This window comes from Capricornis sumatraensis, chromosome 1 (genome assembly GCF_032405125.1).
Source record: "Capricornis sumatraensis isolate serow.1 chromosome 1, serow.2, whole genome shotgun sequence".
NCBI lineage: Eukaryota > Metazoa > Chordata > Mammalia > Artiodactyla > Bovidae > Capricornis > Capricornis sumatraensis.
This window is the reverse complement of record NC_091069.1, coordinates 206,059,601-206,075,756: the sequence shown is the minus strand read 5'-3', so window position 1 is coordinate 206,075,756 and position 16,156 is coordinate 206,059,601. Positions and strand designations below refer to the sequence as shown.

The window sequence follows — 16,156 nt, the reverse complement described above, 5'->3', positions numbered from 1 at the left end:
GCAGACTTTAGTTAAACATTAAAGTTGGTCTTGTATAGACTTGCCAAAGGCTACCTTAACACATTACCACAAACTATGTGGCTTAAATAACAGAAACCCATTGTCTCGCAGTTCTGTAGTTTGGAAGTTCAGAATCAAGGCAACTGCAGGATTGGTTTCCTCTGAGAGCTGTGAGGAAAACATCTATTCCAGCCTCTTGCCTTGACTTGTAGATGGCCATCTTCACCCCGTGTCTCTTCACAACACCTTCCCTGTTTGTGTATCTTTGAATCTAAATTTCTCCTTTTTATAAAGGAGTCAAATGGGATTAGAGTCCACCCTAATGACTTCACTTTAACTTGATTACTTCTACAAAGATTCTATCTCCAAATAAGAAAGCATTCTGATGTAGTGGAAGTTAGCATTTCAACATACAAATTTGAGAAGCACATAATTCAACTCATAGCAGTTGTCTTGGAGAAATTAAAAGCAAAGTCTGTGGCCACACTATGGGAGAAGTTGTATGAGAAACGTGGCTACAGTTTGGAGAGTCTAAAAACAGGTCTTGAAGTTTGAAAAGGGCTGTCCAGACTGCAGTAGTCTAGATGGATTTGTGAACTATGAACCACTGCTGTGGGGATTCCTAATGTGGTAGAGAAGGGAATTCTGGTGAAAGCCTATATTTTCTATTGTCAACTGATCTTGGAACTTACCAGATTCCTACCTAGACATTTGATATCTAGACTGATATAGCTGGAGCCATCTTGGTTATAGATACCATTATCTCCATTTTGTGCTAATAAAACCACAACTCAGAACATCAGTGACTCTCCTAAGACCCCACTGCTAGTACATAGTATAGGTACTCCTCAAACTCAGGGCTTTCTATGTATTTCCTTGTCTATTAATCTTCCTAAAGGGAAGAGAGAGAGGTGTAAATTTGAAAATAAACAATTTCAAAAATTATTATTTCTATGATTAATAAGCAAATTATCTGTCACATACACCATTATATACCCAATGTCTGGCACATAGTAGGAGCTTAAAAAAATACTCTGAAAGACCAACTAACATCCAGGTAGAGTCCCTTGGACTGCATGGAGATCCAGCCAGTCCATTCCAAAGGAGATCAGTCCTGGGTGTTCTTTGGAAAGAATGATGCTAAAGCTGAAACTCCAGTACTTTGGCCACCTCATGCGAAGAGTTGACTCACTGGAAAAGACTCTGATGCTGGGAGGGATTGGGGGCAGGAGGAAAAGGGGACAACAGAGGATGAGATGGCTGGATGGCATCACCAACTCAATGGACATGAGTTTGAGTGAACTCAGGGAGTTGGTGATGGACAGGGAGGCCTGGCGTGCTGCGATTCATGGGGTCGCAAAGAGTCGGACACAACTGAGCAACTGAACTGAGAGATTTATAGACAGTAGAGAATTAGAAGAGAGATCGGAACTTAAGAGTTGGATATTAGAGACATGAAATATAAGGAACAAAAATAAAAAGAGAAAGAGTAGGAATAGGAAATTTCTGAAAATGAAATCTGGTAAACATTATCTGGGGACAGAAAGAAAAAAAATGTGTAAGTCAGGGAGCAGGAAAATTTCACAGAAAGAGAGAAAAATAAATAAAAGTAATGCCAGAGGGGTTAAAGAAAGAAAGGTTTTTAATAAAAAAAGGATGGTTAAAAATATGTGGATCAAGAGCCCAGAGTTAGGGTGAAGAAAGCATAGGACACTTCTTTCTCCTGAGTATCAAAGAAGATAGAGGAAGAGAAGTTTGGCAGAGATTTATACAATTTTTGAGATGAAGTGTAGAGAGGTGAGTTTACATAATAGATTGTTTTCTTTAAGAAACAGGGAGTTGAGACATACCTTCGGAGTAAGATGATCACCATGAAGCAGTCCCCGCAGAGCAGAGGTAGAGTCTTGGTGGAGTGTCAGAAAAGAACATTCTCTGAAGATAGACCATTAAGCTCCAGCCGAAGGGAGGCCAGAGTGAGTGCTTTGGGGCTTTTGCTTAACAAAATCAGTAGTTAAGGAACTCAAGAGACGTTTTGAGTAGATTCAGGATTCAGGATGAGGAGACAATTACAAAGGAGCAAAGACAGGTGACAAAAATATGTCAAATGTTTGGTGACAGTACAATTCAAACAACTAACTAGATCCTAGCCAAGTGCAAACAGAAAGAAAAGTCAAGCAGGTGGAGAGACAGAGAGCCAGGAAAATGGGGCACAGACCACGCAGGCCCTGATAAGTGTGAAGAAAAATTTAGGAATGACAGGACAGAAAATAATCTATTAGACATCTCTCCTTTTAAAAGTTCAGGTTGAGAGTTATTTAGACACATCTTTTGCTTTGAAATTTCTCCTGTCTCCCAGAAGCATGATATCAAGAAGTTAGTGTTTATAATGATGGCTTCTTGAGATATGACTTTGTGATGTCCATTTTGTATCCAAAATGAACCCAATATTTTGTAATAACTATAAATGGAAAGTAATCTTTAAATTGTATAAAAATGAGAAGTTTTAAATATATATATATAAGTACCTCAATAATAAATATTATCCTAGGATCCTACTTATAATTTAATGACTGTTAGAGCACCCTCTCTACAGTCTATACATATATGTGTGTGTGTATATATATATATATATATATATATATATACCCTCTATACAGTCTAAACAGTGTATAGAGTCTATACACTTTCGATACAGTCTATACAGCTCTATATAGTCAGCAAAAACAAGACCAGGAGCCAAATGTGGCTCAGATCATGAATTCCTTATTTCCAAATTCAGACTTAAATTTAAAAAAGAAAGGAAAACCATTAGGCCATTCAGATATGACCTAAATCAAATCCCTTATGATTATACAGTGGAAGTGACATATTCATGCATTACATCTGATAGACAGAGTGCCTGATGAACTATGGATGGAGATTCATGACATTGTACAGGAGGTGGTGATCAAGACCATCCCCAAGAAAATAAAAGCAAAAAGGCAAAATGGTTCTCTGAGGAGGCCTTACAAATAGCTGAGAAAAGAAGAAAAGCTAAAGGCAAGGGAGAAAAGGAAAGATATACCCATTTGAAGGCAGAGTTCCAAAGAATAGTAAGGAGAGATAAGAAAGCCTTCCTCAGTGATCAATGAAAAGAAACAGAGGAAAATAATAGAATGGGAAAGACTAGTGATCTCTTCAATGAAATTATAGATACCAAGGGAACAGTTAGTACTGGACATGGAAAAACAGAGTGGTTCCAAATTGGGAAAGGAATATGACAGAATAAAGGACAAATGGAATGGACGGACCTACAGAAGCAGAAGATATTAAAAAGAGGTCACAACAATAAACAGAACTATACAGAAAAGATCTTCATGACCCAGATAACCATGATGGTGTGATCACTCATGTAGAGCCAGACATCCTGGAGTAAAGTCAAGTGGGCCTTAAGAAGCATCACTACAAACAAAGCTAGAGGAGGTGATGGAATCCAGTTGAGCTATTTCAAATCCTAAAAGATGATGCTGTGAAAGTGCTGCATTCAGTATGCTAGCAAATTTGGAAAACTCAGCAGTGGCCACAGGACTGGAAAAGGTCAGTTTTCCTTCCAATCCCAAAGAAGCACAATGCCAAAGAATGTTCAAACTGCTGCACAATTTCACTCATCTCACATACTAGCAAAGCAATGCTCAAAATTCTCCAAACCAGGCTTCAACAGTACATGAACTGTGAAATTCCAGATGTTCAAGCTGGATTCAGAAAAGGCAGAGGAACCAGAGATCAAATTGCCAACATCCGCTGGATCATTGAAAAAGCAAAAGTTCCAGAAAAACATATACTTCTGCTTTATTGACTACACCAAAACCTTCGACTGTGTGGATCACAACAAACTGTGGAAAATTCTGAAAGAGATGGGAATACCAGACCACCTGACCTGCCTCCTGAGAAATCTGTATGCAAGTCAAGAAGTAACATTTAGAACTGGACGTGGAAAAACAGAGTGGTTCCAAATCGGGAAAGGAGTATGTCAAGGCTGTATATTGTCACTGTGCTTAATTAACTTATATGCAGAGTACATCATGAGAAGTGCTGAGCTGGATGAAGCACAAGCTGGAATCAAGATTGCTGGGAGAAATATCAATAACCTCAGATATGCAGATGACACCACCCTTATGGCAGAAAGTGAAGAAGAACAAAAGAGCCTCTTGATGAAAGTGAAAGAGGAGAGTGAAAAAGTTGGCTTAAAACTCAGCACTCAGAAAACTGAGATCATGACATCTGGTCCCATCACTTCTTGGTAAATAGATGGGGAAACAATGGAAACAGTGAGATATTTTATTTTCTTGGACTCCAAAATCACTGCAGATGGTGACTGCAGTCATGAAACTTAAAAAAAGCTTGATCCTTGGAAGAAAAGTTATGACCAATTACTTTGCCACCAAAGGTCCATCTAGTCAAAGCTATGATTTTTCCAGTAGTCATGTATGGATGTGAGAGTTGGACTGTAAAGAAAGCTGAGTGCTGAAGAATTGATGCCTTTAAACTGTGGTGTTGGAAAAGACTCTTGAGCGTCCCTTGGACTGCAAGGAGATCCAACCAGTCAATCCTATAGAAAATCAACCCTGAATATACATTGGAAGGACTGATGTTGATGCTGAAACTCCAATACTTTGGCCACCTGATGCGAAGAACTGACTCACTGGAAAAGACCCTGCTGCTGGGAAAGATTGAAGGCAAGAGGAGAAGGGAATGACAGAGGATGAGATGGTTGGATGGAATCACCGACTCAATGGACATGAGTTTGAGTAAGCTCCAGGGGTTGGTGATGGACAGGGAAGCCTGGCATGCTGCAGTCCATGGGGTCTCAAAGAGTCAGAAACAACTGAGCCACTGAACTGAACTGAACTGAATAGAGAGCACCCTCTATCAAAGGTAACCACATATTTTTTAACTGTATAATATCACAAGTGTCTTGGGAATTTTATTTTCCTTAAACACAAGAGAAGATAAAATATTTTAAATTTCAACCAGAGAAAAAAATGTTAGAGAAAAATAATTTTGTATAATAAAAAGAGTAATATTTCTTTTTAATCCCAGCATTGTTTTGAAGATATATTTCTTCATTCCTTTCAGAGAATATTGAGTACTTAAATTCTATCCTCCTCATGGCAAAACAGTGCTGGCAATGTTCAGACCTGCTTTGTATCCATAAAGTAGAGTAACAATTCCTAACGGGTTTTTCATTTTATTTTTGTCAATAGACTTTTTAAACATTAATTACCTTTCGGCCAGCTATTGAAATCCGTCTATAAGTGAAAACATAAGAACTAGAGTGATAAAATGACATTACCAACCTAGGAAGGCTTATTTCCACTTCCTGTTCTTGCATCTCAGAGAACCATTGCAGGATTTGAGGAGCAGTAATTAGCTTTCCCATTTCTTCTATGTTCACGTGTTCTGCAGGAAGTATGATAATTAAACTAAACTCATCACCTTTATAAGGTAATTCCAAAACCTGGTAGTTTATGGAGGATTCAGAAAAATAACCTGAAACAGAGAAAAATAAAATATTAATATACTTAGCAATTCCCAAAGTTGTCCTTTAGAGTGTGATTTTTTTTTTTTCATATTACCGTATTTCGTTCTCAGAAGAGCTTTCATCATTGGAATTTTGACTGCTGTGCCATCTTTCAGAGTGAAATTCATCAGTTGTGTGTCTTCTTTGTTGAATTTCTGTTTCCAATCCCCTTTGAAATAAATAGCATTCACCAGAACAAGCCGAGTCAGAGGACCAAATTCTTCCCCTGAAAACATGTCTTTAATTTTTCCTGGGGAGAGAATAGAGCAAGAGGCAGAAAGAAACATGCAACAGTGATTCAAAAAACTGCTTTAAATTAAATTAAAACAAAAATTTATCTTGCTAATCAATTAAAAATAGGGTGTTTTATCATTCAAACTTGGCTATTTTTGAGGAGTTAAGGAGGAGATTTATTAAATATTCACAAAGAAACAGGTACAAACAGGACTTCATTAGGAAACAGGAGATACGGAATTATCTTAGATAAATTTAGACAGACCTAGCAATGGCTGCTCTTTGGTGAAATCATTTGTGTAAATTGCTTTTCAGAGAGAAAGAACAAAATCAAGTATCTCTTCATATCTGTTGTTATTTTTCAAACTCTATTTCAAATTCTTCAGCAAGTCAATCAGAATTAATAAATTAGTGGTCCACTCAAATTCTCTGCTGTTGCATCTGTAGCCATTGACCATTCAGAAAGGATAAGAATGGAGTTGCTAATGTGATGTTCCTCTTCTAAAAAATCAGTCTCTGATTTTTATGTCTAATGAGTATTTCAAAGCTATGAGTCAACAGCATAATCAGGTGCCATGGAGCTGTCTACAGATGCTCTTAATGTGTATCCCAGTAAATAGTACTTGCCTGTGAACAGTGCTCACAATACCCATCTCACATTTTCAACTTATGCTTCTCCGTCGGAGGCTCCCCATATAAAACAGAGTCTCATCTTACACATCACAGATTTTTTCGGCTTAAATAGCAGAATGAATGAACGAAGAGACAAGTTGCTATTAATTGAGGGCCTGATATATACTGGTCTCTTCACACACATTCTTTTTAATCTTTCAATAATCCTGAAACATTATAATAGTATCCTCATTTTAAATGGGGAATGGCTTAGAACTTGTCAGGATTTGAACTCAGATCTGTATGAGCTTAAACTTGTGTTCTACTATGTCTCTCAGTAGTGCCTTTGGAATCTCTGCTAGCTTATACTTAAAAGTTTAGATTACAACTCTATGATAGAACTATCAATGTTTATTATGAAACATTAACACATCCAACTAATATGTGTTAATTATTTACAGTGTATGTGGGAAAGAAAGCATCTGAGATTGATAGATTTAAGTCTTATCTGGCCAAAGATATTATTCCTGCTGTCATACTTAAAAAAACACACTTTAATAAAAGATTACTATTAAAATTCTTCCAGTAAGAATTCTCAATCAGGTTACCTGTCCAAAAAAAAATCTGTATACTTTTCAAAGCTGCTTACAATTTCTCTCCATTCTACAATTCAGTGTTAATTTGAATAACAGGGAAGCAAAATAGAGGAACTGATCCCTCTGAGCCATAATTTAATAGGAAAATATTCAATCATTCTTTACTTTAGTATATTAAAAACCATGAATACAATGGCAAATAATGACTTTATGGAAATGGGAAACTTTACCATCTGTTTTGCTTTCTACCCAGTTACTTATTGTCTCTGCACAAGCCTTTGCATTCTGAAAATCCACCAGCTTTATGGCACTCTGAAAAAATTCCTTGTTTCCATGGAGATACTGTTCTTTCACAGTGAATCCTTCTTGAAGGTAGAGGGCATTGGCAAGATTAAATGTAAATTCTTGTTTTTTCTCTGAGATGGCAGAGAAAAATGACTTCAGCTTAGAAAATTCTTCTCCTGAAAAATAATTATAATGTATACTGACATGCTGAACAACATAAAAACAACAGCTTCTCGGCTTTACTTCTAAGCACTCTGATTCATATCACCATTTTTTAGCAGCCTAAGGTACAACTAACGACATTTTCTAAGTTAGTATAAATATTTTAAGCATTTATCTCTTGTGGAATATGCATTTTGTAGAGAAACCAGCTCTCCTACAGGAAAAAAATTGTCCATGTAAATTTGAAATTTGTCAAAAATGAGAATATGCATTCAAAAAGGTTGAAAGAAACTCCCTCTTTATAGTCAAATTTAGCTCATTCTTAGTTGTTGGACAGGTATCTTTAGAATCTCATCCTATGCATAACATGAGATATTTTGAAAGAGGAATACTAATGAATGTTGATGAGGGCTAGGACAGTGATGAGCAATCATTTTCAATACTACTTTTATTTCAGTTTAAGGAAGAATTGCTCTTTTATGAGGAACTGTGCCTATCCAAGTTTTGAAATTTATGAGGTAACTGCTGTAATCATCTCTAGAAATGCTAAGGATCAGAATTGCCTATTTCTCCAGGTTCATAAGTCTCTATTCTTTGGTTGTCTATGTGAACAATAAAAATATTTAACCATTCCAACTATAACCACTAGCCAAATGCATCTGATAGAGTCAGCTAAGAATCACTGTTGGCCTATACTTATTTATCATTGGGTCATTCTGACTACAGTGTTGTCAGGAAGGTGTGTGCTATGAAAGAATTCAGCTCTGATTGCTGCTCAGTGTCTTCCAGTTTATTACCAGAGGGCACCAATATTTTATATTTCCTTCTGGCTTAATTTTGGAACTCAATCATTAAATCTGGGAACTGTATTTCAAATCCACAGGTCTTCAGAGCCTTTGTTTATTTTGAGTTAAATACTGAAAATACCACTTTCACAACTTAAAATTTGATTGCATGCAATTTATCTCTATTGAAGAAAACACAAACGGTTCATCATTGGGAAATGTCCAATGAACAAAGAATAAAAGACTGAGAGGAACTTGCTATGAGGTGTCTACTGGAAATTAGATGTGTACATGTGTGTGTAAACATTGTATTAATATCAGAGAGCTAGTAGCCCATAGGACATCTTTGTGCAAATAAGTTGTGCTCTCACTGGGTGCTTGCGGGGGCATAGCATCCCCATTACCTCATATTTTGTCCAGCTGAGTGAAGGCCACATTTCTGTCCCCACTTGTCCTTTTGTTCTGGCTCAGTTGCGTCCAACTCTTTTGTGACCCCAGGGACTGTAGCCCTCCAGGCTTCTTTGTCCATGGAATTTTCCAGGCAAGAATACTGGAGTGGGTTGCTATTTTCTACTTCAGGGGATCTTCCCAACCCAGGGGTCAAACCCTATTGAGCCATCTGGGAAAGTTCTCTTGTGCAAATTCAGCCTACATAACCACAGAACAGACTCGGAAGGTATATTGCATTACATTTCAAACTCCATGATTCTCCATTCATGGGGCTATAGACACAGACATAAACAATTTTAGATACAAAAATTTTCTTCCATATGATTGGATCTGAAGAATATCAGTGATTCTTTACAACCCTGGAATTCCTTACATAATGAAGAATGTTAATCTATTTTACTTATTTATACAATTATTTCAGATGCAATCACTTCTTGCTATTGGAAGCTGAAATATTATCTCAATAGCTGAAAAGTTACCAAGATGACTTTCTGAGTGAAGACATGAGAGCTTCTCCAAAAGAATTAATTAAAGTCAGGAATAAAATGGCAAACTTTGAAACCAATTTTCAGAAGTTCATAATTTATGAACATCTTTAAAGGATTGGGAGAAAGAATGAGAGGAGGAAAAAAAATAGTTCCAACTCATTTGTCAGAGCAAATAAATTTATGTCATGTACTTTAGGTCTAAGACTGTATGACAGTCAGCTGCTCTTTGATAAATTGCTGGACTCAGAAGTTAATGAAAAAATATTACCAATAGCACAAGTTTGGAGAATATAAAGTTATCTGCCTTATAAATTTAATTTACAGATTAATAGCTTCTTTTAGCATAGATCAAAAAGAATACATATACATGGCTCCTAATAAGCAGTAAGTTTGTTTCATTTCCTAAAATAGAGCCATGGAAATCCCACAGGTCATGGGGTGAATGTGACTTTTGGTTTGGTTGTACCAGACCTCCAAAAAAGTTCTAAATTTTAGTACACATTTACTTCTCCTGCTATTGAAACCCTTAAGGCCAACTGTGTGTACAATGTGAGAGATCCAAAGATGAAAACAAAGGCAGTCATAGGATTATACATGGTTTTAGCTAAAAGGTCCATGTGTGCCATGCAGTGCTTACTCACTCAGTCATGTCTGACTCTTTGTGGCCCAACGAACTGTAGAGCCCCCAGGCTCCTCTGTCCATGGAAATTCTCCAGGCAAGAATACTGGAGTGGTTGCCATGCCCTCCTCAAGGGTATCTTCCCAACCCAGGGATCAAACCCAAGTCTCCCACATTGCAGGTGGATTCTTTACCCCCTGAGCCACCAGGGAAGCCCATGCTGCTGCTGCTGCTGCTGCTGCTGCGTCACTTCAGTCATGTCCGACTCTGTGCAACCCCATAGACGGCAGCCCACCAGGCTCCGCCATCCCTGGGATTCTCCAGGCAAGAACGCTGGAGTGGGTTGCCATTTCCTTCTCCAATGCATGAAAGTGGAAAGTGAAAGTGAAGTCGCTCAGTAGTGTCTGACTCTTAGCGACCCCATGGACTGCAGCCCACCAGGCTCCTCCATCCATGGGATTTTCCAGGCAAGAGTACTGGAGTGGAGGGAAGCCCATGGAAATCATCTAATCCAAACTCATTTTATAATGAAGAATCTAAAATCCAGAGAGATAAGATAGCTTGAAAGGTGCCCCATCACAGGGTCATTTGGACACATAACTAACCCAGGAGTTCATGGCAGGTCTCTTTTCATAAACTGCTTAGAATAAAGAAACACCTTTAAGTTAGTCTTCAATTAATAAGCAGCTTTAATAGAAGCAAAGCAAAATGGAGTATTATCAGATGCTTAGTAAAAAGGAGAAGGTAAATTTTGAACAGATTGTTTTAGCAATGGGGAAAGAAGAGTAAGTGAGGACACTGAGAGCCCCAGTGTGGGTAGAATGCCAGGAGCTTTAAGCCCATCTGCAGAATAAGCAGGTTATGAACCAGGTTGATAGCAAGGAAGGTAAATATAGCCTGATTCAACAGATAGCACCATTTGACAATCAGAGGGAACTGAAGGCAGGGCCAGGACCAAGATGGGTCAATGAGACCCTCATTATGGCATAAAGTTTAAGGAGATGGCAACAAATTCAGTAATCAGGATAAACGATATTTTACTGAAATGTATTTTAAATATCAATATTAACACAAAGAAATCCATGATGAACAAAACATAAACATTTAAAGTAAAGGCAAAATCATAATTATTGATTTTTCTTTTTGCCCTGAGTTCTAGTATGGCCCTGCCAGGCACCATCTTCTCATCTGTTGCACCCTTTGCTTTACCCTGAAATCATTTTGCATCTCTTTCTTTTCATCTTCCTGCACTTTTTTCTTGCTTCTCTCCTTCTTAACTTCTTTCTAAAAATTTTCCAGAGTTTAATATTTATATTTTCTCCCTTTTTGGTTGGTCTTCCTTTTCTTTTTGCACTTATCCACCATCTGCACCTCTCTCTCCTTTAACAAAGTATGAGATAGCAGCAAGGAGATCCGATCAGTCAATTCTAAAGAAAACCAACCCTGAATATTCATTGAAAGGACTGATGCTGAAGCTGAAGGTCCAACACTTTGGGCACCTGATGTAAAGAGCCAACTCATTAAAAAAGACCCTGATGCTGGGAAAGATTGAAGGCAGAAGGAGAAGGGGATGACAGAGGATAAGATGGTTGGATGGCATCACCAACTCGATGGACATGAGTTTGAGCAAGCTCCAGGAGATGGTGAATGACTTGGAAGCCTGGCATGCTGCAGTCCATGGGGTTGCAAAGAGTCAGACATGAACTGAGTAACTGAACAGCTACTACAACAACAAGAGATAACAAATTTGGTAGATTTTGTTATGTATGTTACAAAGTTAATGTTTAATTATGCATATATACTCTTTCAAAGAAAATATTAAAATTTTCATTGTTGCTCTTATGATCTATAACCCTCAGTGAATCATTTTTGGAATTAGTTCTGGGCAAGTTACTAAACCTTTCTTTGCCTTGGTGTCCTCATCTGTATAGCAGGTTTATGTCTGGCTCACAGAGTAATTGTGAAGAGTAAATAAAATAAAGTATACTGAGTACATAAAACAGTGACTGGTACACTATATATATTTGATAGTTTTAGCATTGTTATTATTATGTTCACAATCCAGAGTTAAGACTCCCATGTTCCTCTATAAGATGGATTCATTTAAAGTAATTTAAGTTTCAAAGGCTCTAATTTTGCTAGTTTATCATGGAATCAACTTTACATATTTTCATGAATGTTCTATTACTTTTCAAAGCAATATCATGTGATATAAATGTTTCTGGGACTGTGTCGTGGGATTTACTGAAATTAACGCAGACAATGAAGACTTGATCTGGAATACAGTGACTTCATTTTACCTTATCCACAAAGGAGAACTCTGTCAAGCAACTTCACTATCACCAGTTTCTTTTCTATGTAAAATTGCCTTTAAAATGAAGCAAATAGAACTTTGCAAATTGTTTCTTCAGGAGAACAGTTTCCTAAATGTAACTACTCTATGCTGGGCTTCCCTGGTGGCTCAGCAAAAAGAACCTGCCTGCAATGCAGGAGACGCGGCTGGAAAGATCCCCTGGAGAAGGAAATGGCAACCCACTCCAATCTTCCTGCCTGGAGAATTCCATGGACAGAGAGGAATCCGGTGGGCTACAGTCCATGGGGTGGAAAAGAGTCAGACGCAACTTAGCAACTAAACAACAATAACTATTCTATGCTAGGGCAGACATACTGAAATTAGTTACAGTTACAGTAATTAAATACCCAAATAAAAAATCTGTATATTGCCTCTAATATTTAGGATATATATCTGACAGTGATATAAAAGTTTATAATTCAAATCATTGAAGAACTTGGAAGCACAAGATAGCTAGGGAGATGGACAGCCACACCTTAAGGTGGGATAACGGCACTAAAGCATCTCCCCAGTATCTCACGTAGGCCATTGAGAGACTAGATAACAACTGCTCGTACACAAAAGGGTCTCTGATGACTCATGTAAGTGATTCTTTTAAAAATATTTAGAAGCTATTAAATAAGCTTTGAAACTGTATAAATAAATCCTTTTCCTTGGTCTCATATAAGTGAAAAAGTTAAATTTCAATTAAAAAGCTATCTTTTAAAAGCCTACAGAATAATGAGAGACACACAAAGATTTCTGGGTGAGGTTGGTTACTGAAGCATTTTTATAAAAGAAGTACTGGAAACTATTTAATGAGGAAGGATTAGGTAAATATGCAATGATGTTTCCACTAGAGACAATAAAATGCAGCAATTAAAAATATACTCTGAAGCAATTGCATGATATGAAAAAAAAAAACAATCAAAACACAGGAAGTGCTAGTGGAAGAATATATGTATATATATATATGGATGTATACCCACTCATACACACACACACGCACACACACCATGATATCAATGAAAACTGGCCAAAACAGGCCAGAAGAAAATATACAGACATAGTCACAATTTTTATGTATATAGAATCAATTTTTTATAAATTATTTTAGTAATATTTTCCTTAAGAAACAATACAATTGCTTAGATTGATAATTATTTGCATTTAAAATTTTCCATATTATTATAATTTTATACTTTTCATAACTTTCAAAATTTACTAAAGTTGTATACCCTTAGCTTCTCTAATAGTTTAAAAATAAATTTGCCCAGATCTTATCCAGTGTAAACAATCACGTGGAAGACTTTTACCCGTTGAGGTGTCCTGAAGTTTTAAAGTCTGTCTTATCTGCTGCTGTGCTTTTCCTTTTGCTCCCAGTTGTACCATTCCAAGGGCCAAAGTTGCTCCAAGAGGTGAAATTATGATGTTGTTCTTATGAGATAAACCAACAGCTTGATAAAGATCCACTGCAAATTCGGTATTTCTTTGAGCCAAGGGGCTTGAGCCTTGACTTCCAGAAAAAGTCAATAGAAGACTCCACAGCAGGATCTTATCCATTTTGACCTCTGTGCATTCATTAATTCAAAATTTATTAGTTTTTTAAAATAATCAGAGTTTATCATAGTAAGTTCAACAGAGAGATTTCTACCTATTAGAACTTTCCACCTTATTGGAACAAACTACCATGAAATTATTTTAATGCAAATTTTCAGACTAAGCATCATCTATTAGGAGAAATGGGTCATATGCTATTAGCATTTTTTACATGCATTCAACAAGCAGTATAGAATGTATTGCAGTTTTTTTTTTTTACTTAAAGGAGAAATTATAATTCTGGAACATTATCAACAGCAATGCTATCTCTGAATAGCTATAGGATACTTTTTTGCATCTTTTCCCATGGTTTTAAATGAGACACTTGTGACTCTGATATCAAGGGAAACTTCTGTCCAGATGATTCTAAAACAGGTAAAAAAACAAAAGGAGAAAAGGAATAAAAACTGAATACATTCCAGTGTGGTTTTGAACATATAACATTAGGAAGTTAAAGTATTCTAAACCAGTTGAGTAATCTGGCTAACTTCTTAGAGTAACAAGTCTCACACGTTATAGAATCCTGCTACTGTAGGATGAAAGAACTCCCACACCCACCTCACACTTTTCCAAGGGAAGTACAAATAAAAAAAGCTCAGAAAAAAATTATAAAGAAACAAAATTGCAATCAAATACAAACAGTAGAGCAACAACATAAGAAAACATTTTAAAAAATCAAAGAATAATTTAACAAATAAATTAAAAAATATAAGAAAGTTGCAACTGAAAACTGTAACCAATTCACAACACTAATGACACCCTATTAAAACGCTCTCCACAAAAATTGCAGGCAACCCAACCATCTCATTACATCTGGAGTAGAATGATTTTTGCCATATTGCTGCAGACTCCAGGAGAATACTGACTCTGAAGTACTTGAAATTTTAAGTTTTTTAAATGAAATTTTAAATTAATTTTTAAACTATTTTAAATTTAAGTAACATTAATTTTTACTTTACAAATAATGTATTTTAGTAGCTTTAAGTAACTCCTAGTTTAACCCTCTCGGGAAGTAACTCTCTATTGCAGGAAAAAATGAAAACCTCTGGAATAATGTTTTATTAGTCTTATATTTAAAAAATGAAGAACTATATTTCTAGTGTTCTGCAGACTATTAGGAAGGCTTCCATGACCCCTAAATGGTTGAGTCACTAAGAATTACCATTATACATAAAGACGGTCATGGTGGTGGTTTAGTCACCAAATCATGTCCGACTCTTCTGACCCCATGGACTGTAGCCCATCAGGCTTCTCTGTCCATGGAATTTTCCAGGCAAGAATACTGGAGTGGGTCACCATGCCCTCCCCCAGGGGATCTTTCTGACCCAGAGATCAAGCCTGGGTCTCCTACATTGAGCATCAAACCCAGGTCTCCTGCATTGCAGGTGGATTTTTTACCATTTGAGCCACCAGAGAAGCTCCATACATAAAGATACTAATAGTCAATTATTTCCCAAAACTAAGCTATAAAGTCATTATCTAGATATTTCCATTTCTTTTCTGAAATGTGTAGTTAAACTCTATTTGCTTAGATATACAACTTGCAAAGGAAAAAACCCTCAGAATGCAAGCTAAACAGTTTTTAGAAAATAACATGTTAACAAACTGCAAATATAAATATATGCTATCAAGCAAATGCCTTATTGAGAATTAAATCAGTATTTCAGCTTGTGACTGGTAGTACAACAATAATAGTAAAAGCCAGAGTGTAAAAGAAGTTTTATATACAAAATAAATAATTTCTGTGTATCATTTTCTAATATGCTCATTATCTTATAAGATTTCTGACTGAAATATCAGTTTGTAGATATGTAAGTCATCAAAATGTTACTAATATTTTTAAGTCATAAACTGGCAATTTATTTGGCACATATTTAAGTACTTGGTGTATATTAGAGTAATAAACAATATTATGAAGGATACAATTTTTCCTTAGTAGCAGAATCTGGGAGTTGTCCTATTAACAATCTTAATAATTAAAGTATATATCCTCTGAGCATCTGTTTTCCCAGACAAATTTTAGGCACTTAATAAACTACAAGCTCATGAAAAAAAAATATGATTTTAAAATTCACTTACCTTATTGGGTTTCAGATTGTACCTCATCAGAAAACGTGAAGGACTGGTGAACTAAGCAACCTGATGAATAGTTCTATAAGAATCTGACCTTCAAACTCATAGTGAAAATTTAAGGAAATTTTAGTCTTTATAGGAAAATAAAACGATGTGTTAATTTGATACATTTAAATTATACCTGCACCAACATGAATTGAAACACCATTCCTCTACTCTATTAACACTCATGGTCAAAGTTATTACATACATACTTCATTCAAAAGCTATTTAATTTTGAGATACTTACCCCAAAATCGGCTTCTGATTACTCACTGTAATGTTACAGTTAAAATGTGCCTGCTGGGAAACACTAGTACAT

The 16,156-nt window shown here is 36.3% G+C and overlaps 1 protein-coding gene across 1 annotated transcript in view; it reads right to left on the bottom strand.

Annotated features, from left to right (window-relative positions):
• Positions 1 to 16,156, bottom strand: part of SERPINI2 (serpin family I member 2) — a 35,823-nt gene extending 19,667 nt beyond the window's left edge. Inside the window, exons 1-5 of the mRNA XM_068982674.1 lie at positions 16,085 to 16,156; positions 13,440 to 13,694; positions 7,233 to 7,463; positions 5,616 to 5,810; positions 5,337 to 5,529 (exon numbers count right to left, since the gene is read on the bottom strand). Of these exons, the coding sequence (XP_068838775.1) occupies positions 5,337 to 5,529; positions 5,616 to 5,810; positions 7,233 to 7,463; positions 13,440 to 13,686 (866 nt within the window). The 5' untranslated portion in view covers positions 13,687 to 13,694; positions 16,085 to 16,156. The remainder of the gene's footprint in view (positions 1 to 5,336; positions 5,530 to 5,615; positions 5,811 to 7,232; positions 7,464 to 13,439; positions 13,695 to 16,084) is intronic.